Here is a 25,217-nt window from a genome sequence, read left to right on the forward strand (position 1 = left end):
AGAAACGCTACATCTTAGTTTTCAGGCCCCTAGGATAATTTAATAAACTGTATTATGCAAAATTATGAAAAAATTCAATTTTAAAACTCAGTAATTTCATACTTAGCCCCCAAGACTGGCTGAGGGAACATTATTCTCTAATTTCAAGTTACAAGGAACATATGATTTGTGATTACAGTTGAGAAATGAAGCAGAGAGGGGATTAGGCAAAGCAGTGAGTGTCTATTTTACCTGCCAAGTCTTTCCTTCTTCTGAACTTTGATACTTTCTTCCTAAAAGAGATTATAGAGAACAGTTTTCCCAAAACACATATCCTCTCATTGTAAATAACAACAAAAATCCAACAAAAACAGATAATTTGACAGAACTGGGTACTAAGCATCCTTCTTATGTAGGAATGTGGCAGGTCATAGCCAGTACTGTCTCAGTCTTCATTTTAAACAACAAGAAATAGAATATCGTGGCCCATAATTATGCAGGAAGAAAAGAACCGGCTTATACATTAGAAACCAAACTCCAGAGCTGCTGTATCTCTTCCCACAGTCTAATGACAAAAGGGAAGTTACCCTTCTGAAACATTTACTCACCAAATTTAGAGATACTTAAGAAACTAGGAGGACTCCTGCTATGAACTGAATCGTATTCCTCCCACCTCAAATTCATATGTTGAAACCATAACACCCAATATTATTATATTTGAAAATAGGACTCTTAGGAGATGGTGGTGATGGTGGTTTAGTCGCTAAGTCAAGTCTGACTCTTGTGGCCCCATGGACTGTAGCTCACCAGGCTCCTCTGTTCATGGGATTTCCAAGGCAAGAACTCTGGATGGGTTGCCATTTCATTCTCCATTATATGAGATAATTAATGTTAAATTGAGGTCATAAGGGTGGTGTGTCCTAATCTAGAATTGATGACTATATAAGAAGAAAGAGTGAGCTCTTTCTCTCTCAATATAAACACACAGAGGAAAACCATGTAAGGTCATAGAAGGCAGTTTCTGTAAGCCAAGGAGAGAGCTCTCCCCAAGAACCTGATCCTACCAATGCCTTGGTCTTAATTTACCAGCCTCCAGAAGTGTGAGAAATTTGTTCTGTTGTTGAAGTGGTCTATCGTGTTGGTTAAAAAGCTCATTTGTGTTTTCCCATAAAATGTTATGGAAAAATATGAATGAATATTTTGGCCAACTGAGTAGTTCGTGATATTGTCTTATGGTAGCCCAGTAGACTAAGATAGCTGCTGTGAGCTTTATCCACAAAATCACTTGTATACTTACCTAACAAAGATCTAGCCAAGACTTTCTGGTTGTTTTGAAGTGATAGCAAAGAAAAACTACCTTGAATTAGGTCTAAGTCAACATTCTTCAGGGCTTTCTTTGTGGCTCAGGTGGTAAAGAATCTGCCTACAGTGCAGGAAGCTCGGGTTTGATCCCTAGGTTGGAAAGATCCCCTGTTCTGGAGAATTACATGGACAGAGGAACCTGGTGGGCTCCAGTCCATAGGGTTGCAAAGCGTTGGACACAACTAAGCAACTATCACATAGCATTTTTGCCAGACCTCAAACCTGGACTAGGTCATTGATGGTTACCTACCTTAAACACTGAGGCTCTTTTATTCTTTTTTTTTTTTTAACCAGCTATCACATGAACATAAACTTCATGTAATAATATAATAATAATAATAATAATATAATATTGCATGTTCAGAGTTCCCAAAAACTTACAACCACCGACATGGTTTGGAGCATAAGTCCATTGTAAGATGATAACTGCCTTAATCAAATCTGCAGTGTCTTTTTGAAATCTGTATTTACTGTTTTTATTACAACAAAGTACACTAAACCACAGAGGGGTGTACAAATATAACCTTTACTAATATTTAAATTTTCTCTTACCAAACTTTTTTTTTCTTAATCTGACAGTATAAAGTGATAACTAAGGAATTTGCTTTAGACTTAATACATCTACACAATCACTTACAAGCTGTTTTCTTTAAAAAGTTATTTTATCATTTTGAACCACCATTTATTTTCCCTATTAAATGAGAATAAATTAAAAACATTATTCTAGAGGGAGTGTGAAATATAAATGAGAAAGAAATAATAATTAAGGCTCATTGGAAACTGCTTTTTGTGTTATGCTTTAAAGTGACAAACTGTAATTTATCCACCCCCTGGGGAAAAAAGTAGCTTAAAAGCAGGCATCTAGAAAGAAATTCTAAACAAAGACATAATCTACAATGTGAAAATTAATCCCAAATAACTCAAGAGCTGACTATAATTACATGTTTGAAATGAGACTTAAATAAAACAGGAATTTGTTCTTTTTGACACTGATCTTTAGCCAGGATTTTATAAAATGAATGTATATGTGGTTTCTTTTTCTTCTAAAGTTTGGGAAAAAAGAGAAAATATGATACTTAGCACATTTTCTAAGTTCTCCTTTAAATGATCCTTTGTGTAGGCTTGTTCTAATCTATTCATTCAGGCTTTGACCGATGGGTGAACCTGTGTCCTTTTCCCAGGTATGAGAGGCAAGCCCCTAGTTTTTCTAAGGTTTATCACCTATTCCCTTCTGTATGGTTTGCTAAAGCTTGGGCCAAAACCCCTACCCATATATATGGATAGAGTGACGTGGAAATATTTACATAATAATAAGTATAAGCACTAGTGAAGTGTAGCATTAAAGCTAGTAATAGAAAACACTTAGGCAACATATTGAATCAAAAATTAAAACAGTGACCACAGGAAAAAAGCATTCATCAATTAACTGTACTTGTGGGATTAGCAAAAAGATAAATAAGTTTTTTTTTTTGAGAAATCAATTTTTATCCTGTAATTCCCATTGGTAATGTTATCTAACCATTCTTCAAGTCATAATAAAAGTATATTTTAAAAAGAAATAAATATAGACTAAGTAATTAATACATTTGTAATTTACTACATTGCATTCAGTCTTTGTTCCACAAATCTTGTTTATTTAAAGGATGTTTTGGGACCCTGCCCTGCCTGTCCCTTACTCGCCATCTAGGCATATGAGGTTGGAAAACAAATCATGGTATTTCTAACATAAATTCAATATAAATGCCCCATTGGCTGCACAGCATTATTGTCAAGGTATAGTAACCTAGTAAATAAGAAACCACTTGAAAAAATAATAAATCATTCAGTTCAGTTCAGTTCAGTCACTCAGTCATGTCTGACTCTTTGTGACCCCATGAATTGCAGCACACCAGGCCTCCTTGTCCATCACCGTCTTCTGGAGTTCCGAGTAGATGATGCCATTCAGTCTTCTCATCCTCTGTAATCCCCTTCTCCTCCTGCTCCCAATCCCTCCCAGATTCAGAGTCTTTTCTAATGAGTCAACTCTTTGCAAGAGGTGGCCAGAGTATTGGAGTTTCAGCTTCAGCATCAGTCCTTGCAAAGAACACCCAGGACTGATCTCTTTTAGAATGGACTGTTGGATCTCATTGCAGTCCAAGGGACTCTCAAAAGTCTTCTCCAACACCATAGTTCAAAAGCATCAATTTTTAGTGCTCAGCTTTCTTCACAGTCCAACTCTCACATCCATACATGACCATTGGAAAAACCATAGCCTTGACTAGAGGGACATTTGTTGGCAAAGTAATGTCTCTGCTTTTCAATATGCTATCTAGGTTGGTCATAACTTTTCTTCCAAGGAGTAAATGTCTTTTAATTTCATGGTTCTAATCACCATCTACAGTGATTTTGGAGCCCCAAAAATAAAGTCTGCCACTGTTTCCCCATCTATTTGCCATGAAGTGATGGGACTGGATGCCATGATCTTCGTTTTCTGAATGTTAAACTTTAAGCCAACTTTTTCAGTCTTCTCTTTCACTTTCATCAAGAGGCTTTTTGTTTCCTCTTCACTTTCTGCCACAAGGGTGGTGTCATCTGCATATCTAAGGTTGTTGGTATTTCTCCCGGCAATCTTGATTCCAGCTTGTGTTCCTTCCAGTCCAGCATTTCTCATAATGTACTCTGCATAGAAGTTAAATAAGCAGGGTGGCAATATACAGCCTTGACGTACTCCTTTTCCTATTTGGACCCAGTCTGTTGTTCCATGTCCACTTCTAACTATTGCTTCCTGACTTGCATATAGGTTTCTCAAAAGGCAGGTCAGGTGTTCTGGTATTCCCATCTCTTTCAGAATTTTCCAAAGTTTGTTGTGATCCACACAGTCAAAGGCTTTGGCATAGGCAATAAAGCAAAAATAGATGTTTTTCTGGAACTCTCTTGCTTTTCCCATGATCCAGCGGATGTTGGCATTTTGATCTCTGGTTCCTCGGCCTTTTCTAAAACCAGCTTGAACATCTGGAAGTTCACGGTTCACGTATTGCTGAAGCCTGGCTTGAAGAATTTTGAGCATTACTTTACTAGTGTGTGAGATGAGTACAATTGTGCAGTAGTTTGAGCATTCTTTGGCATTGCCTTTCTTTGGGGTTGGAATGAAAACTGACCTTTTCCACTCCTGTGGCCACTGCTGAGTATTCCAAATTTGCTGGCATATTGAGTGCAGCACTTCACAGCATCATCTTTCAGGATTTGAAATAGCTCAACTGAAATTCCATCACCTCCACTAGCTTTGTTCATAGCAATGCTTTCTAAGGCCCACTTGACTTCACATTCCAGGATGTCTGGCTCTAGGTGAGTGATCACACCATAGTGAATAGCTGATCATGAAGATCTTTTTTGCACAGTTCTTCTGTGTATTTTGGCCACCTCTTCTTAATATCTTTTGTATCTGTTAGGTCCATACATTTCCGTCCTTTATTGAACTCATCTTTGCATGAAATGTTCCCTTGGTATCTCTAATTTTCTTGAAGAGATCTCTAATCTTTCCCATTCTGTTGTTTTCCTCTCTTTCTTTGCATTGATCACTGAGGAAGGCTTTCTTATCTCTCCTTGTTATTCTTGGGAACTCTGCATTCAAATGCTTATATCTCCCTTTTTCTCCTTTGCTTTTCACTTCTATTCTTTTCACAGACAGCCATTTTGCTTGTTTGCATTTCTTTTCCATGGGGACTGTCTTGATCCCTGTCTCCTGTACAATGTCATGAACCTCCGTCCATAGATCATCAGGCACTCTATCTATCAGATGTAGTCCCTTAAATTTACTTCTCACTTCCACTGTATAATCATAAGGGTCATGAGGGGCAGCCATGAGGAGATACCCCTCGTCCATTGTAAGGACCAGTGGCTGCACTTTGCTGGAGCAGGCGTGAAGACATACCCCACATCCAAGGTAAGAGAAACCCAAGTAAGATGGTAGGTGTTGTGAGAGGGCATCAGAGGGCAGACACCCTGAAACCACATCACAAACAACTTGTGAATCTAATCACATGAACCACAGCCTTGTCTAACTCACTGAAACTAAGCCACATGTGGGGTACCCAAGACCGGCAGGTCATGGTGGAGAGGTCTGACAGAATGTGGTCCACTGGAGAAGGGAACGGCAAACCACTTCAGTAATCTTGCCTTGAGAACCCCATGAACAGTATGAAAAGGAAAAATGATAGGATACTGAAAGAGGAACTCCCCAGCTCAGAGGGGCCCAATATGCTACTGGATATCAGTGGAGAAATAACTCCAGAAAGAAAGAAGGGATGGAGCCAAAGCAAAAACAATACCCAGTTGTGGATGTGATTGGTGGTAGAAGCAAGGTCCAATGCTGTAAAGAGCAATATTGCATAGGAATCTGAAATGTTAGGTCCATGAATCAAGGCAAATTGGAAGTGGTCAAACAGGAGATGGTAAGAGTCATTGTTGACATTCTAGGAATTAGCAAACTAAAATGGGCTGGAATGGGTGAATTTAACTCAGATGACCATTATATCTACTACTGCGGGCAGGAATCCCTCAGAAGAAATGGAGTAGCCATCATGGTCAGCAAAAGAGTCTGAAATGCAGTACTTGGATGTAATCTTAAAAATGATGACAGAATGGTCTCTGTTTGTTTCCAAGGCAAACCATTCAATATTACAGTAATCCTAGTCTATGCCTCAATCAGTAACACTGAAGAAGCTGAAGTTGAACGGTTCTATGAAGACCTACAGACCTTTTAGAACTAACATCCAAAAAAGATGTCCTTTTCATTATAGGGTACTGGAATGCAAAAGTAGGAAGTCAAGAAACACCTGAAGTAACAGGCAAATTTGGCCTTGAAATACGGATTTAAGCAAGGCAAAAGCTAATAGAGTTTTGCCAAGAGAATGCACTGGTCATAGTAAACACCCTCTTCCAACAACACAAGAGAAGACTCTACACATGGACATCACCAGATGGTCAACAGCGAAATCAGATTGATTATATTCTCTGCAGCCAAAGATGGAGAAGCTCTATACAGTCAACAAAAACAACTGGGAGCTGACTGTGGCTCAGATCATGAACTCCTTATTACCAAATTCAGACTTAAATTGAAGAAAGTAGGGAAAACCACTAGACCATTCAGGTATTACCTAAATACATCGTTACAAAATGCAAATACTTTGTAATGATATAGCTTTGTACTTCTATTATCACTCTTGAATGTAGTGAATATACCATACTGCCAGAGCCTCAGGAAATTTGATCTTAATTTTAATTGTGGACCATAAATAAAAAAAAATCCTGATGCCAAAATATCCCTTATAGTGATGACTCAATGCCTCAGGCATGTGGAATTTGAGGGGTGGGTAGTTAATAAAGAGATAAAGAAGGCTCCGTACTGACTTGTTAAAATTTGATATCTGGCAAATATGCAGTTACACAGTCTTAGAGCTCTCTTGGGAAACTGTCCAAACATTTTCATTTTCACAATGTATTTATTTAGAAAATACTTTTTTCCTGAGAAAAATCTGGTTCTCAAACCTCTCACTGAGATTATGCAAGTTCAGTAACTATCAGGAACAAGAGTTGGAAGTCTAGTGAGAAATGTATTTAACAAAAATCCATTTACAGACTCTAATTGTTATGAATAGTTTGGGATTTTCAGTTGAAAAATTCTACTTATAAAAGGTAAATTCAAAACATAAGAAAAGAAATAGGAAACTTAGAATCTCAACAGGACTTTTTTCTTCCTCCCCTTACTATAGATTTATGCCTATGTTTCCTTTCTTCATTCATTATCCTTGGTATTAGGGTTCTGTAAATTCACCCAAATTGAGAAACACTGGAGAAAACACAAAGGTTAGAGATAAAAACAGGCTCCAGGTTTTAGTGGGCAACCCCCCAGGGATCAGCCAAACTGAGTAGACAGAAGCACTAAACACCAAGAAGATAATGACATTAGCTACTGCTGAGTAGAAAATTGGAATTATTTTTTCAAGTTATAGTTTTTTATATTTTCCTGGTTGTCATATTTTGTCTCCCTGTCTTTTCATTAGTATACTGCAAATAAATAAGCAGCAAAAATGAAATTTCTTTCAGATATGGCCAAGTACTCATTGGCTTAATTTTAAGAGTAAAATTTTTAAAAAGGAGAAGTTCAATGATATGTGATAAAGAAAATCTAAACTAAAAAGTTTAAATTATATAAGAATTGTGATGATAATATATATGTAAACACATGATTCTTTCCAGATAAATTTATAAGATGAGAAAATAACAAGACTGTACCCAAAACTAATGATAGAATAGAATAATAACTGCCTCCATGTTGTTATAGACTTTTCCAAAAAAGATGTAGTGAACATTTAATGCAGTCCTTCCAGCTTACTATGTTCTTCCATTCTTTGTGAGCTATTTGCACTTTGACTCTTGCCACAAGTTCTCATCCATTACCCATTACCATTTCCATTGAGATGTGCTCAGCCAGTCACCAAAGCTAAATTGCCAACATATTTCTAGCTCCGAAAGACTTGAATTCTTACAAAAGCATTCACTGTAGATTAAGATTTGTATGTCTAACCTTTCAACTATCATCAGTCAGTTCAGTCGCTCAATCGTGTCTGACTCTTTGCGACCCCATGGACTGCAGCGCCCCAGGCCTCCCTGTCCATCGCCAGCTCCCAAAGTATACTCAACTAATGTCCATCGAGTTGGTGATGCCATCCAACCATCTTATCCTCTGTTTTCCCATTCTTCTCCCACCCTCAATCTTTTCCAGCATCAGGGTCTTTTCAAATCAGTCAGCTCTTCACATCAGGTGGCCAAAGTATTGAGGTTACAGCTTCAGCATTAGTCCTTCCAATGAATATTTGGGATTGATATCCTTTAGGATGGATTGATTGGAACTCTTTGAAGCCGAAGGCACACTCAAGAATCTCCTCCAACACCACAGTTCAAAAGCATCAATTCTTCCATGCTCAGCTTTCTTTATAGTCCAACTCTCGCATCCATACATGACTACCGGGAAAACCTTAGCCTTGTCCAGATGGACCTTTGTTGGCAAAGTAGCGTCTCTGCTTTTTAATATGCTGACTAGGTTGGTCATCTTTTCTTCCAAGGAGCAAATGTCTTTTAATATCATGGCTGCAGTCACCATCTGCAGTGATTTTGGAATTTTGGAGCCCCCCAAAATAGTCTGTCACTGTTTCCATTGTTTCCCCATCTATTTGCCATGAAGCGATGAGACCAGATGCTATGATCTTCATTTTCTGAATATTGAGTTTTAAGCCAATATTTTCCCTCTCCTCTTTCAGTTTCATTAAGAGGGTCTTTAGTTCTTCTTCAATTTCTTCCCTTTGTTGGTGTCATCTGCATGTTTGAGGTTATTGATATTCTCCCGGCAATCTTGATTCGAGCTTGTGCTTCCTCCAGCCCAGCGTTTTTCCTGATGTACTCTGCATATAAGTTAAATAAGCAGGGTGACAATATACAGCCTTGACATACTCCTTTTCCTACTTGGAACAAGTCTGTTGATCCACGTTCAGTTCTAACTGTTGCTTCCTGATCTGCATGCAGATTTCTCAGGAGGCAGGTCAGGTGTTCTGGTATTCCTATCTCTTTAAGAATTCTCCAAGGTTTGTTGTGATCCACACAGTCAAAGGCTTTGACATAAGTAATAAAGCAGAAATAGATGTTTTTTCTGGAATTATCTTACATTTTCAATGAGGCAGCAGATCATGGCAATTCGATCTCTGGTTCCTCTGCCTTTTCTAAGTCCAGCTTGAACATCTGGAAGTTCACCGTTCACATACTGTTGAAGCTTGGCTTGGAAAATTTTGAGCATTACTTTGCTAGCGTGTGAGATGAGTGCAACTTTGTGGTAGTTCGAGCATTCTTTGGCATTGCCTTTCTTTGGGATTGGAATGAAAACTGACCTTTTCCAGTCCTGTAGCCAAGACCGAGTTTTCTAAAGTTGCTGACATATTGAATGCAACACTTTAACAGCATCATCTTTAGGATTTGAAATAGGTCAACTGGAATTCCATCACTTTCACCAGCTTTGTTGGTAGTGATGCTTCCTAAGGCCCACTTGACTTCACATTCCAGGATGTCTGGCTCTAGGTGAGTGATCACACAATTGTGATTATATGGGTTGTGGAGATGTTTTTTGTACAGTTCTGTGTATTCTTGCCACCTCTTCTTCATATCTTCTGTTTCTGTTAGGTCCACACAGTTTCTGTCCTTTATCGTGCCCATCTTTGCATGAAATTTTTCCTTGGTATCTCTAATTTTCTTTAAGAGATTTCTAGTCTTTCCCATTCTATTGTTTTCCTCTATTTCTTTGCATTGATCACTGAGGAAGGCTTTCTTATCTCTCCTTGCTATTCTTTGGAACTCTGTATTCAGATGGGTATATATTTCCTTTTCTCCTTTGCCTTTTACTTCTCTTCTTTTCACAGCAATTTGTAAGGCCTCGTCAGACAACCATTTTGCCTTTTTGCACTTCTTTTTCTTGGGGATGTTCTTGATCCCTGTCTCCTGTACAATGTCATGAACCTCCGTCCATAGTTCTTCAGGCACTCTGTCTATCAGATCTAATCCCTTGAATCTTTTTCTCATTTTCACTATATAATCATAAGGAATTTGATTTAGGTCATGCCTGAATGGTCTAGTGGTTTTCCCTATTTTCTTCAATTTATGTCTGAATTTGTCAATAAAGAGTTCATGATCTGAGCCACAGTCAGCTCCCAGTCTTGTTTTTGCTGACTGTATAGAGCTTCTTATCTTTGGGTGCAAAGAATATAATCAATCTGATTTTGGTATTGACCATCTGGTGATGTCCATGTGTAGAGTCTTCTCTTGTTTTGTTGGAAGAGGGTATTTGCTATGACCAGTGTGTTCTCTTGGGAAATCTCTATTAGCCTTTTCCCTGCTTCATTCTGTACTCCAAGGCCAAATTTGCCTGTTACTCCAATATTTCTTGACTTCCTACTTTTGCAACTGAGTCCACTGTAATGAAAAGGATATATTTTTTGGGTGTTAGTCTAGAAGGTCTTGTAGGTCTTCATAGAACCATTCAACTTCAGCTTCTTTAGCATTCCTGGTTGGGGTATAGACTTGGATACCTATGATATTGAATGGTTTGCCTTGGAAAAGAACAGAGATCATTCTGCCACTTTTGAGATTGCATCCAAGTACTGCATTTTGGACTCTTTTGTTGACCATGACAGCTACTCCATTTCTTTTCAGGGATTCCTGCCCACAGTAGTAGATATAATGGTCATCTGAGTTAAACTCACCTGTTCCACTCCATTTTAGTTCTCTGATTCGTAAAATGTCGATGTTCATTCTTACAATCTCCTGTTTGACCACTTCCAATTTGCCTTGATTCATGAACCTAACATTCCAGGTTCCTATGCAATATTGCTCTTTATAGGATTGGACTTTACTTCCATCAGTGGTCACATCCACAACTGGGTGTTGTTTTTGCTTTGGCTACATCTCTTCATTCCTTCTGGAGTTATTTCTCCACTGATCTCCAGTAGCATTTTGGGCACCTACCGACCTGGGGAGTTCATATCTCAGTGTCCTATCTTTTTCTTTTTCATACTGTTCATGGGGTTCTGAAGGTAATAATACTGAAGTTGTTTGCCATTCCCTTCTCCCGAAGAAGAAGGGAGAAGAAGCTCAAGAATCAACAGCTTCACATTTTGTCAGAACTCTCCATCATGACAACTACCATTCCTAATCAAATTAGAACAAAAACGTCTCTCAGTTTGGGCCTAAGGTCTTTACAAATCAGTGCAATATTTTCAATTTTTTAGACTTTCAAAGAGTCTGAGATGATATTTTCAGTAAAGAATAAGGTCCATGAGTATTGTCCTTCCATTTTTACAGTATACTCAAAATGATGGCAAGGATTACTTAGAATGATTATGATAGCTGACATCTGGAATTAGTTATCATTCTAATGACTCTTCCATTTAATCCACACACCTTATGAAATAGGTTTTAGTAAAATACCCAGTCTATAAATTAGTAAATAGAGAGAAAGTAATGATAAACATATTGTCAACTTTACATAATTAGTTAATCATACAACTGGTATTTGATGCTTTGTAGTCTGTGCTGGGTTACTAGAGCTGCCATGAACAAACTATGACAAAATGGGTGGCTTAAACAACAGAAATGTATTTTCTCACTGTTCTGGAGGCAATAGAGTTTGAGATCAAGGTGTCACTTGCACTGATTTCGTCTAAGGCCTCTCTCCTTGGTTTATTTATAGTCAGTCTTTCTCGGCGTGTCTGTGTTCTCATCTTTTTTTGTAAAGACACCAGTCATATTGAATTAGGACCCACTGCAAGGACCTCATTTATCCTTAATTATCTCTTCAAAAGCCTTATATCTCCAAATACAGTCACATTCTGAGCCACTAACGGGTTAAGATATCAACATATGAATGTGGAGAGGACACAACCCTGCTCATATTACAGAGCTGGCAAAGAACGTATGTCCATAATATATAAAGAACTCCTACAACTCAATAATGAAGAGACAAGAAATCTTAAACACACACACACAAGTTATTTGGAAAGTAACAGAGGAACTGGTAGTTGTTACTTTTAAAATATGATACTCAGAAAAGGTCTTTTGGAGAGAGGATATCTGACAAGTGTTCTGACTAAAAGGAGAGAGTTTTTCATTCTGGAATCTTGTAGAAGAGTATTCCCACAACAAGAAATAACACATTTAAAGTACTAAATCTAGAATGGGTATGGTTTACTCAAGAATCAACAGCTTCAGTTGAACCAAAGGATTAGTAGGCAGTTCCCATAAAGTCAAGTGATTACAAAAAAAAACAAAAAAAACTGACAGGAGATAATGTTGAAAGAGGAGCTGGGAATGAATTATTAGACTCCTTTTCCCTTGTTGAAATGATCTTACCTCATGATGATGTTGGGAATACTGCAAAACATTTCCCAGCTTCTGCTTTGTGTCTTTAACTGCCCTTAATATTGTTCCACTTAGAAAACAATCTCAAATGTAATCTGTCCCGACCAAATTTGTCCCTAGTATGCACACTGATCAATATTTACATTAATTTACTAAGCTGTATGACTAGCACAACAGTTCACTCAGGATTTAATTGAATTCTCTGTCCACATTCTGTATATTCAATGACTGTATATTCAGTTTTATCAATAGTAATTCAAGATATCTGCCCCTTTATCTTTAATTCCACTGATAACCATCTGTTCATAATTTTAATCTGATTTGCAACATTCTAGCTGTTAATTTCAATTATAATTTTGTCCTGTTAACATCTCTCCATTTCTGTGGATTTTGTTAGTAGAAAAATCATATAATGTTTTTTTAATATTTTTCTGGTTTATAAAATCCGAATTTTTCTTTTCTGTAGCATTATCACTCAAGATATTTTCTAAAAATATTTTATGGGAAAATAGATATTTGACATGAAAATTTAGAAATGCAGTTCTGTATCTCCCATAGAGGACACCATTGCACATTACCATATTGTGTTTGTTAAAAATCCTATAGTTGAGAAACCTATATAAAAAGTTAAACAGATATAAATATATATTAGCCTATGAAACTCTTTTTAATCTAACAACTAATAACATTCTTGCTTAACTGGTGTTCTAAGAACATACCTTGATTAAAATGATAAAATAGATGCTACAAATTATCATTAAAGAGACTATAAAATATGTTATGCAATATAAGTTATTCTGCAAAATAAGTAAAATGTGTTACTTCAAATGCATAAATTTTAGAAATGAAATAGAAATTAAGGACAATCTATTTCAAGTCCTGCATTTTATGAATCAGGTTCATAAACATAAATTTATTTCCAAAGATTACTTAGATTACTGGCAGTGCTGAACTTAGAATTTCTAGTTTATTGCCCAGTATATAAATACGATTTTTATTCAAGGTAAATAATTACATTTATTGTTCACTACTATGTGCCTAGTATATGCAAAGATATTCTCACAATTTATCTTGGAACTTAACATTACTTATGTATAGAATTCAATTGGTTGAGCATAAATTCCTTAAGGGTCAAGGCTTTCTCTAGTTTTTTGAATATCCCTTAGTGTCTAACATATTATTATATACAATTAGTCCCTGACTCAACACATATATGCAATATACTCTTGCTTAAACAACTTCTGATGTCAGATTACAAATTAAATGGGATTTATTAAGAGTGAAGATCCTATTCCTGGTTCACAACTGATGCCTTCTTGCTGTGACTTTACATGACGGAAGGCACAAGGGATCTCTGTGTGATCTCTTTATAAAAACACTAATCCCTTCCATCATGACCTAATTACCTCTGAAATGCTTCCTAATACCAAAACTTATGAGAGTTAGAATTCTACATCAAGATTTGGGGAAACACAGTCAGACCATAGCATAATCCAACCAACAATTGAATGTTCACATCCTAACCAACATTTTGTATTATCAATTTTTATTCATTTTAGTTGTCGTATCCCCCACAATAGTGCTAATTTGTATTTTTTGATGAGTAATAATGTTGAGCACCTTCTACTATGCTTATTGGCTATATATATATATATAATCTATTGAAAAGTTCCTATACAGACTTGTTTTGCTGATGTTTTCTTTCATTTTAGGTTTAAGGGTTCATTAACAAAAGAAATCACTTATCACACACACTAATTTTTATATTTAATAGATTATTTGACTTAATTTCAGTATGTGTGCACACTAAGTTGCTTCAGTCATGTCTAACTCTTTGTAACCCTATGGACAGCAGCCCGCCAGGCTCCTCTGTTGACGGGATTCTCCTGGCAAGAATAGTGGAGTGGGTTGCCATGCCGTTCTTCAGAAGATCTTCCTGACCCAAGGATGAGACGTGTATCTCTTATGTCTCCTTCATTGGCAGCAGGTTCTTTACCACTAATGCCACCTGGGAAACCCAACTTAATTTCAGTATACAATTATTAAAAGATGAAATGTAGAGACAATAGAGAAAAATAATAGCACATACATCCTCAAATTCCTCCATCCAATATCCAGATTTGAACAGTGCTGGGAAGTCCCTTGTTCGCACTAATCTGGAGTCCCAGTTGGGAAAAGGTCCCAGGCAGTGCATCCACCCCATTGGCAAGACTTCAAATTGCTGTTTGGGGGGGTTGCAATTGCTTGTACCCCAGGGTACAACCTGATACTGTCACCAGTTTGCACGCAAAAATGCAGCTCTGGTATAACTTTAACTTTTACAGTGCTGTTTCTCTCACCTTATAAGTCTTAAGACTTCTTAGGCCTGGGGGTAGAGGGGACAGGGAGGAGCTGGCCAGGCCCACTCCATTTCTTATCTAAAGTGCTGCCTGACTTGCTGTGCTTGCCAGTAGGCTCAGAATGCAGGCAGTGTGCAGGCAGGTCAGAAGCAGGTCAGAGGCCTGATATTGCTGTCCTGCTTCTGAAGCCTGAATTAAACTTCCTCCATTTTAATTTCTTTAACAAATCTTTAATCCATTTTAAATTGCATATTTATTTGTAGTTCTTTATACATTTTCAATACATAATCTTAAGATATATGAATTTCAAATACTTCCTTACAACTTGCCTTTTCAATATCTTAATGATGTTTCCTTTGATGAACAGAATTTCTTATGAAATACAGTTATCAGTATTTTATTGTATTTAATTGGTGCTGTCTATATCCTGATTCAAAAATGCTTGCCAACTTCATCATAAATATATTCTCCTGTGTTTTTTCTCCTAGCATTTATTATGTTTTACCTTTCACATTTAGATGGTTGAATTCTCTTGAGTCAATTTTTGGGTATGATACTAGATTGGGTAATACATATTTTTAACGGGGTCAGCTATTAAGACAGTAGAGTGCAGAAAGGTACAAGTATGTAATAAGAAGTGAGTCAATCAGTACACAGCTTCAGTTTGGGTTTGTTATTTATCTTGTCACTTTGCAATGTAATGCATCTTGAAATTTAAAAAATAAGTAAATTAAAATAATATATAATTAATTCAGTTCTCTCTGATCACCACAAATTGCAATTTTATGAATGTTATAACATGTTGTACTATTTCTTTTCAGTGGTGCACCCAAATCAGTCTTCTACATGGCTCTTAGAAATTGTATTATTTAATGCTTTTGGTCACTTTTCAGAAGCAATATTATGGAGAAAAAGAGCACTGAACTAGCAGTTTGCTCACTTGAATTTAAGATCTGTATCAGTCATTAACTAGCTATGGCTTGTTAAATAGCATACTCATAGTTTTTTCTGTTAAACTCTTTTTTTTTTCTGGAAGCAATAACCCACTTCTCCTGGGAGCTACACCTATCCACTCCATCCTTAAACTCAGATATTTACATTAATATTTGCAGTGTTTTGACATATTCATATTTCCTGACCCTTTTATAGAATCCACCAAATATGTGCTAATCTCCTGTAGCTTTTGACCTCAAGCATATTGGTTCAGCGGTGGGACACTTCCCTATCATTTCTGTGTTCAAGCTTTGTGAACCTAGTCCGGGAAGAAAAGTAGTCATACTGTTTTGACTAGGCCCTCATTATGCAAATTCCTTCATGTCATGTTTCCTTATATCAGCAGTTCCAAGTCCAAAAATTCAAGCAACCATCGGTCAGGTAGTACTATAGCATTTATTATTGAAAAAAATCCATATATAAGTGAACCCACATAGTTCAAATCCATATTGGTCAAAGGCCAATGGTGCATATGTATATTTGTGCATGCATTTAAATACATATATATATGGATTCAAGTACTTCATGATATGATTTAGAAGGTATATAGCACTGCTACCAAATATAATTTTCATATTTGCAGTGTCGTGAGAAAATAGGATTATCCATTTCACTGGTGATTTTAATGAAGTTTAATGCAAATTGTCATTTATCACTTTATTTATTATTTAAGACTACACTTTAATGATGTATACTGTAGCAATGATCCACTATAGACATAAACGAAATACTCTCTAAATTGTTTTTGATGGAGTATCAGTTCCTGCATTTGTGAACATGTACTGATAACATTGCTCTTTCCTTCCTGATTCCGATGGCAGCAGCGACTGAGAATGTGCATGCATTCTCTTTTTTTCTCTGCCCATGCTGCATGAGCATTACACATTTCCTTCCACTTTTGAATACAAAGGAAAAATAGCCTTTAAGTGTGCTTTTCCATTATTTTTTGCTATGGATCTTTAAATAATTTTGAAACAGGAAGTCTCACTCTTCTCCTGAAATCTGTTTCTTATAGGCTGTAAATGTGTTGATTTATCACTTAAAGTCACTTTTCTGTGAAACTCTTTTGCATGAGATAACTCCCTAAATTGTGGAGAAAAATCGGAGCAAACAACTAGCTATAATGTTAAGGCATTTCTTTTTTCAGCAGTTCTGTTTGCAATCTCATAGAAAATCTGGTTAGGAAATTGTATAAAAACAGAAATATATTTCAAAGGAAACAAAGATGAACATTTGGAGAAGGCAATGGCACCCCACTCCAGGACTCTTGCCTGGAAAATCCCATGGACGGAGGAGCCTGGTAGGCTGCAGTCCATGGGGTCACACGGAGTCGGACACGATTGAAGTGACTTAGCAGCAGCAGCAAGATGAACATTTAGAAATGTATTTCTGTTTTGAACATGGTAGCAAAGGGAAAGAGGAATCAGAAATTGAAAGTTGCATTCAAGAAATGATAGAAAATTTCAAATAAAAGTAGTTCTGACTCAGAAAAGAATAGTTATGAAAAAGATGTGGCAAATAGAATTGCATATGAAAATGGATCTTAATACATATTTAGTCATGTTGATTAGCATTACCCACGTCTCAATTATTGCTATTTAAGTGTGTATTTTCAAGACTGAAATATGAGCTGTGTGTTTGAACATTATTAGCTATATGGATTGAAATTATGTGTGTCTACAATACTGAATGCTAACACACATGTTTTAAATATGATTTATGGAATTCATAAACAGAGATGTATGAGAATACACATTAAGTGTCATAGAATGTCATACATGTCAAAGGTATGCTTAAGATTCCTACTGAATTGTGTATAAATCCACATCAACTCTCTATTCATTCGGTATATCTATGTTTTGTATTTCAGACATCTCTGAAATCTTCATTAGCATAATGAAGAAAGAACAGATTTTGGGGGTTTCTGTATGTCTGCTGCTTAGCTGTGCCTCTGCCCCTCTTAATGCTGTTCCTGTGGAAGGTGAAGAATATACAAACATCACAGGTAAAGTGTTAGAAGCATTCATCCTTTTAATCCAAAAATTAATATATTTTTCTTCTTCTTGAAGAAAAAGAAGTTTTATTGAAATGATACTTTTCCAAAACCTTAGTACAAAAAAAGTCACCTTAAGGAAGAAGATCTCTCATTTCTCAGACTGTATATTAAAACCTGAAGTATCTCTGGAAAATTGCAAGTAAAAAAAAAATGGTATAGATACAGCTGTCTACGAACCTTGATGTCACCTTTGACTGGGGAAAGTGTGAGAAGGAAAAGGAAACAGCAGGCATTGAAGGATTCAGTTTTTCTCTCCTTCCCGTCTTCATATTCCTCAAACGAGAAATTCTCAGATGAGACCAGTGTGAGAATATAGCCAAGCTGGATACCGGGAGATGGGGATAATAGAAGATAGTTCTACTCCCATAAAGTTCTGTGCTTAAAAATAAAATGCAGTTGACTCGAGCAATGCAGGAGTTGGTGCACCACCAGTGAAGTGAAGCATCCACATGTAACCTATATTCAGCCCTCTGTATCCACAATTCCTCTATGTCTGGTGTTCTGCATGCAGATTCAGCCAACCACAGTTCATGCCCTACTGCAGTATTGACTGTTAAAAAAAAAAAAATCTGTATAAGTGGACCCACACAGATTAAACCCGTGTTGTTCAAGGGTCAACTGTTCTAACCATAAAGCAATAGAACAAGGAGGAGACTGTGTAGTGATCATTATTATAAATTTCTTTCTTTCTTAAAAGTACTATTTTGTGACAAATTAGTAAATTATTGATAGAAACTTCAACTCATTGTTAATAATGAGAGACTGAACAACATGAAAGCTTCTATTCATATGTATGTTTGTGATGTACAAACGATTTCCACAAATACCTTTTTATTTCATCTCTTACGGCTCTTTAGTGTGATTTTGTTCAGTGTACTTCCCTTTGATACAGATTGAGTAAATACATCTTATGTGTCTGAAACTCTGGTAGATGCTAGGGAAGACCAGATGACTGAGACTGGTTTCTCCAAAATGTCATGATTTCACAAGGAAGACAGGTTATTTCAGTACAGTGTAGTAAGTGAAATGATAGAGGCATGCACAGGGTGCTGCTGTTGATACAAAGAAGAGGAGGCCTCATCTATACTCGGCTGTCTGAGAGTGTGGCCCGGGGAAGTGCAGATATACATCCTACACCACTTCAGCCTACACCCAAGAATTAGACACTGGGAGCAGATTTGAAATCAGACACAGATTTGAAGGTCTGACCCAGCTGGACCCATAGATTGAACTCCACCCACCCAAGAAAGCCTAGCCTACAGCAGCCCCAGCTGACTGGTAGATGAGAAGCAAACCCAGCTGGGATCAAAAGTGTCAGTCACATCCTATCCATGTGTGAAAAGTAGAGGCTTATTGTTATATGCCACTAGAAAAAAAATATATTCTTGAGAAATTTTCCTAAAGATGGAATGTTATTTAATAAAGTTAAAAACCATTATGTGTCTTATCAAAGTAGGAATGTCATCACTATGAGATGAGATCTAATCCTTCATTCTGCTCATTTCTCAAAAAAGGGGATGGCTAAAATTTTAATATTCTGGAGGTAGGTAGAGAAGGAATATGGAGATTAAACTAAATCCTAATAGGAGAAAAGCAAGCAATCCCATTTTAGGAAGTGGGAGGAGAAAAAGTCCACTTTTTCCCAGTATTCACCTAGTCCAGAAGTTCTCTCAGTTAGGCTGAGAAAGTGAATGCCAGTTAATCAGGAGGTTCCTGAAGTTGTTGCTACTGCCACAGTCAGCCAAGAAAACAAAATTAATCCATCAATGTTTAAACCCAAGTTTAAAATATCTGGGTAAATACAGACCAAATCCAGCTGGATAAGAAAAAACCTTGATTGTAAAGCCAGATGTGAAGACCACTTAGCTTACTGGCTGCACAGACTTACGCAGTTTTGTTTTTGTTTTGTTTTCAATTAATCTTGTGTTAGCATGATGCTTTGTCTGTCTCTGGGCTTCCCTGGTAGCTCAGCTGGTAAAGAATCCACCTGCAATTCCAGAGACCCTGGTTCAATTCCTGGATCAAGAAGTTCCCCTGGAGAAGAGATTGGCTACCCACTCCAGTATTCTTAGGCTTCCCTGGTGGCTCAGCTGGTAAAGAATCTGCCCGCAATGCGGGAGACCTGGGTTCGATCCCTGGATTGGGAAGATCCCCTGGAGGAGGGCATGGCAACCCACTCCGGTATTCTTTCCTGGAGAATCCCCATGGACAGAGGGGCCTGCTGGGCTAGAGTGCATGGGATCCTAAAGCGTCGGACACAACCGAGTGATTAAACACAGTGTGTGTCTCAATTTAATTTTGGAGATATCATCTATTACATTATGCCATGGTCACGCCATCATCTTATAGAAATTCAGTGAAATAATGTACTAGTATTTTATTGAAAAACATTATGAGATTTTATGCCTTCTGTCATAAGTCAATAGTAGACATTTTAAAATTAAGTCAAACAGCAGGGAGGATGAAATAGAGAAACTTCTTGATAAAACAAAAATGACAAAAAAATTATGGTGAAAACTTTCTTTGAAAAAAAAATGCCTTTGGACTAGGAGAGACAAAACTATCAGGGAACATTTAGAGAAAAGCAAGTATATTTCATAACACTTAGAATCAGATGGGCCTAAGTATGCATTTGTAGTTTGTCACATGGCAGCTTTGCAAAATTAGATGAGTTTATATAAACTCTCTGACTCCCAGTATCCTAATCTATAAATAAGTGATGTAAATAACTACAGTCAGATGGCTGTTATATAAATTGCATAAAAGCAGCTGGCACATATCCTAGCACAGAGAAGGCAGAGTACATGTCTGTGTTCTATCTTTCCAGAGAAACCAGTCTTTTAGTGAGAGAGTCAAGTAGCATGTAGACTCCCAGGCAGTAAGTTACCTTAAAGCTCCACGTTTCCAGACAAACCCCAGGAGGAGGAGGACTCTAACAAACAAGGACTTGACACATCCCCAAATATTACCCTGAGCCCTCCCCTCAATATCCCAGGACCAAGGGGAGGAAGAGTGGAATTGTAATCCTCAGACTGTGAAAAATAAAATGCAAGAAATCAATTATGAACATGATTAAATGTGAACCATAATTCTGTTTATTTCAATACGTCAGATTAAATTCCTGTTACATTGCCCTGTGTGTGTTTTCCAGTTGTATGGCCTTAGGTAGATCCTTGTCACAGTCAATGCTTTCTTCAAGTCTCAGGAAGGAAAGTTACTCTTGCCCCCCTCAGAGCAGCTGAAGTATCTTATTAAACATGCTCACAGCATCTTGAAGTTCTTTAATATTTATATAAGTAAGTATGAGTGTCTGCATGCGCCATGAAGTGGGGGCGTGGGGCGGAGGTCACTGACACTTAAGCTTCTGTCACACCTGCCATGACAGCTCGGTGCCAGACATACAGGATCGGCACACAGCTGTTAACTCTTGAAAAGGTTTATCTAAAGTAAAAAGTGAAAACAAGACAGACGTTCATCCAATTTTAGTAGTGGCATGGCTTTGTGTTTAAAGGAGCCCCGTGATCACTCCCCCAATCAGGAATGATGCTGCTCAAGTGGGAGGTCACATGCTCACTGCACAAAAGAATAAAGAATATTCTAATGCAGGATTTGTGTAAGAAATACCATAAAATTTGAATGGTAAAAATGAATAGATAATAAATAGTAAAATATGTTAATCGAATTAATTCATAGTGCTTTCTTTAGTAAATTGCTATAAAACCATTACCTGCTTTCATGTTATGTGGCAGCCTGGGAGGGAGAGGAGTTTGGGAGAGAATGGATACATGTGTATGTATAGGTTGAGTCCCTTTGCTGTCCACCTGAAACTATCAGAACATTGTTAATTGGCCCTATCCCGATACAAAATAAAAAATTTTTAGAAAAAGGAATAACAAGAAAAAAAAACTTTTAATTTTTATAAAGTAAAATTTAGAAAAATTTATTGAGTATAAATTGTAAAATTCAATCAATATTCTTGATCTAAATGTCAATTAAGGAATCTCAGTCACATAGATCTGTGACTGTATCACTCATTTGTTAAGAAGTTGTGAGATATCTGATATAAAATTATCTGGGGGTCAGATCTAAAGCCATCACTTAGAGTGTGAACTGAGAAGTTCATTTGTGCAGTATTATTTTATAATTTGCACAGAGGAGATAAAGATGCCTAATTCAGATGGTTGTTGTTATTAAATAACATAATTGCAAAATGTCCGGCGCACAGTCATCTCCGTGAACCATTTGCTGTCTTTCCTACCTAGACTCTGCTGCTACTGCAGAGCAGTTACCTTTTGTGTGTGTGGTGCACTGCCGCCACCTGGTGGCACAATTCCGAAATAGCAGGTTGAAAATAAGCTATTATTTCTATCCTTAAAACATAAAATGTAAACTAAAAATTTGGCATGATGATAAAGAACATCACATATATGAAAAGCCAAAAATATTGGCAATTATCAATGAGAAAAACCTGATAAAAATTATAAGAAATAGTTCCCCTACATATACAGTATATGGCAAATAAGGCAATGCTTTCCACATTCTACAGGTGTCCTCTTTAAAGGTGCTTGTCTGAAGAACGGCTGCAATGATTTGGTGTCTGTAAAGTTCCGCAATAACTGTAACTTGGGAATCAGGACCATCATATTATATGAGAAGTGCTATGCTGTGTTGTGCTGTGCTTAGTCACTCAGCTGTGTCCGACTCTTTCTTACCGCATGGGTATAGCCTGCCAGGTTCCTCTGTCCATGGGGATTCTCCAGGAAAGAATACTGGAGGGGGTTGCCATGCCCTCCTTCAGGGGATCTTCCCAACCCAGGGATCGAACCCAAGTTTCCCGCACAGCGAGTGGATTCTTTATCATCTAAACGACCAGAGAAGCCCAAGAACACTGGAGTGGGTACCCTATCATTTCTCCAGGGGATCTTCCTGACCCGGGAATCAAACCAGGACCTCTTGCATTGCAGGTGGATTCTTTATCAACTGGGCTACCAAGGAAGCCCTAGGGATTTCTGAAATAATGGAATATACCTCTACAATTCACAATGTCAGAATACTTGTATTCTAGCTCACTTCTCAAAATTACTGACATACTTCTGAGATCTGATTATAAGATCAGACATTTGTAAAACTGATAAGTCAAAATTTGGTCAGCCCTATCTAGAGTAGATAAACATAAAATGATAATTCAGTGACACATGGTGAGCCATCTCTTAGTTAGATGTACCACATAGTGTCTTTGATCCAAAGCCTTCTAACTTCTCACAACTTTCTAACAACTTGGAATGTCAAGTATAAAATTATCAGTCTTCAAGTAAACATAGGAATATAAATAACATTCACAATTATATAAAAATATATTACTCAGAAAATGCTTTCACTTATTTTTGAATTTGAATTGACAATTGTTAACTTCAGTGATAAAGGGAAACTATATATTTTTTAATAAGTCATTTTTTGTTTATATACAGTTATATATAATACTCTAAAATGCTATTATATATTAATTTCTATAGAAAGAATTTCTCGTGTGTATAGTGTAAAAGAGAAAGTCACTCAGTTGTGTCCAGCTCTTGGGGACACAAAGTCTCTTTGGGACTGTATAGTCCATGAAATTCTCTAGGCCAGAATACTGGAGTGGTAGCCTTTCCCTTTTCCAGGGATCTTCCCGACCCAAGAATCGAGCTGGGGTCTCCCGCATTGCAGGTGGGTTCTTTACCAACTGAGCTGCCAGGGAAGCCCTTGTGTGTTTACTTTAAGAAAATAAATTATTTGGAATTTATAATAAATTACATAAATTTTCATAATTAGGAAATAGTTTAATGTAGTAAGATGTATGCACACATATATGAACGTAGATACCCTGTTAATTTTTTTCGTAATGCTTGGAGTCATGTACCAGCCCTATTATCGTTGCTTTTAAAGACTTATTTTATATGTAAAAAATGATGCAATTATTGATTAGGGAGATATCTCTATGACTCAGTTACATATTGGTCAACTGGTACAAGTTTAAGCAATAGTAAGAATCTATTACAAATTTCAACATTGTCCCTTGATAGTTGGTTAATAATCAATAAAGTTTAATAAAGTTGGTAAGATCTATCTCGTTTGGTGAGTTTGTATATTTATCTACCTTTTGGATAACTTTCATAGTTTCTTATATTAGCCTGTTCTATTATTGTTGTACTTTTCCTTCAAATTAAAATGTATTTAAAAGGAAGTGAAAAGGAAGCAACATTATTACAGTGTTGATGAAGGATTATATGTTGTTCTTTTATTTTTACCTTGTAGATGATGAGTTGCTTCCAGTGCGACCTGTACATTCATTTTGTGCAATGAGAGCAGATGATGGCCCATGCAAAGCAATGATAAAGAGATTTTTTTTCAATATTCGCACTCAACAATGTGAAGAATTTATTTATGGAGGATGTGAAGGAAATCAGAATCGATTTGAAACTCTGGAAGAGTGCAAACAAAAATGTACAAGAGGTAGGTTTTTGGAGACACTATCATCCAGAAACCTTTCAGGTTATTCGATTTAATCATAGAGTTGATCATTTTAGAAAAAAAGAAATTTAAACTATTTCAACATTAGAAGGAATTTTTTTTTGTACTTTTTCAACTTTAACAATTATTGTTTTTCATTTTTTGTATCAGTTATTATAAAATACATTAAGCTTATTGTCCTATACACTTCTCCATGATGAAGAGGGAAGCAAATCCTTAAGTGTGCAGAACAGATTTTATATCTGCAACAAATTAAGTGTAATTCCATCTCTTTAGGGAGCTATGAGTTCACAAGAAATAAATCATTATTCACAGTGATTTAGACTTTCCTTTTTCAACACGATGATGTCATAGTTGTTTCCATATCAAGATAATGAACTAATCCATTTTGTGGTTCTCAGTAGTTAGTAATTAGAAATTTATAGAAATATATATATATGTATCTAAGAGTTAAATCCTTTCTTTGGAACCTTGGAATAGTGTAGAAAATGTTATCTCCAGTGGCTTATTAAGATCTTACTGAACCTGACTTTTCATATTTTACTAAATTATAAGTATTAAAAGCACACCACATTCTGTTATTAAACTTAATTTAATGCTTTTATTCTTTTAATTATATTAAAACTTTTTAAATTCTACAAATTACAATGTTTTATGTGGTTTTCTCTCTTTAGACTAAATTCTGAAAAATTACTTGTCCAATTTTATCTCAACTTTATTCTTCTGAATTGAGAGCTACTTGAGAGATAGAAAATCCTGAGTTAGCCTTATTTCCATAGTTTTTAGACCCAGATTTCTGCCTTGCATGTTCTTAGAGTTGAATTACTGTGTAAGTCTATAGAGGGTTTCTTTACTTAACACTGGTGTCTTGTTTTTTGCAAAGCAGGTGGCTTAGCATTTTCACACTGATAATGCTTTCCCAAACCGCTTTTACAAAGCAGCCTTGGCATCATGATGCTCTTGGCTTGTGGGAAGAATCTCAGTGTGGTGAAAAGAAAGAGCTTTTCTCCCCCTATGATTGTTGTATGCTCCTGAGCTGACAG

General features: G+C 36.7%; 1 protein-coding gene across 1 annotated transcript in view; it reads left to right on the forward strand.

The window, feature by feature from the left end:
• TFPI (tissue factor pathway inhibitor) overlaps positions 1–25,217 on the forward strand; it is an 85,478-nt gene that overhangs the window by 23,813 nt on the left and 36,448 nt on the right. Inside the window, exons 2-3 of the mRNA XM_068968139.1 lie at positions 17,482–17,616; positions 23,959–24,156. Of these exons, the coding sequence (XP_068824240.1) occupies positions 17,508–17,616; positions 23,959–24,156 (307 nt within the window). The 5' untranslated portion in view covers positions 17,482–17,507. The remainder of the gene's footprint in view (positions 1–17,481; positions 17,617–23,958; positions 24,157–25,217) is intronic.

Source organism: Capricornis sumatraensis, chromosome 3 (genome assembly GCF_032405125.1).
Source record: "Capricornis sumatraensis isolate serow.1 chromosome 3, serow.2, whole genome shotgun sequence".
Lineage (NCBI taxonomy): Eukaryota > Metazoa > Chordata > Mammalia > Artiodactyla > Bovidae > Capricornis > Capricornis sumatraensis.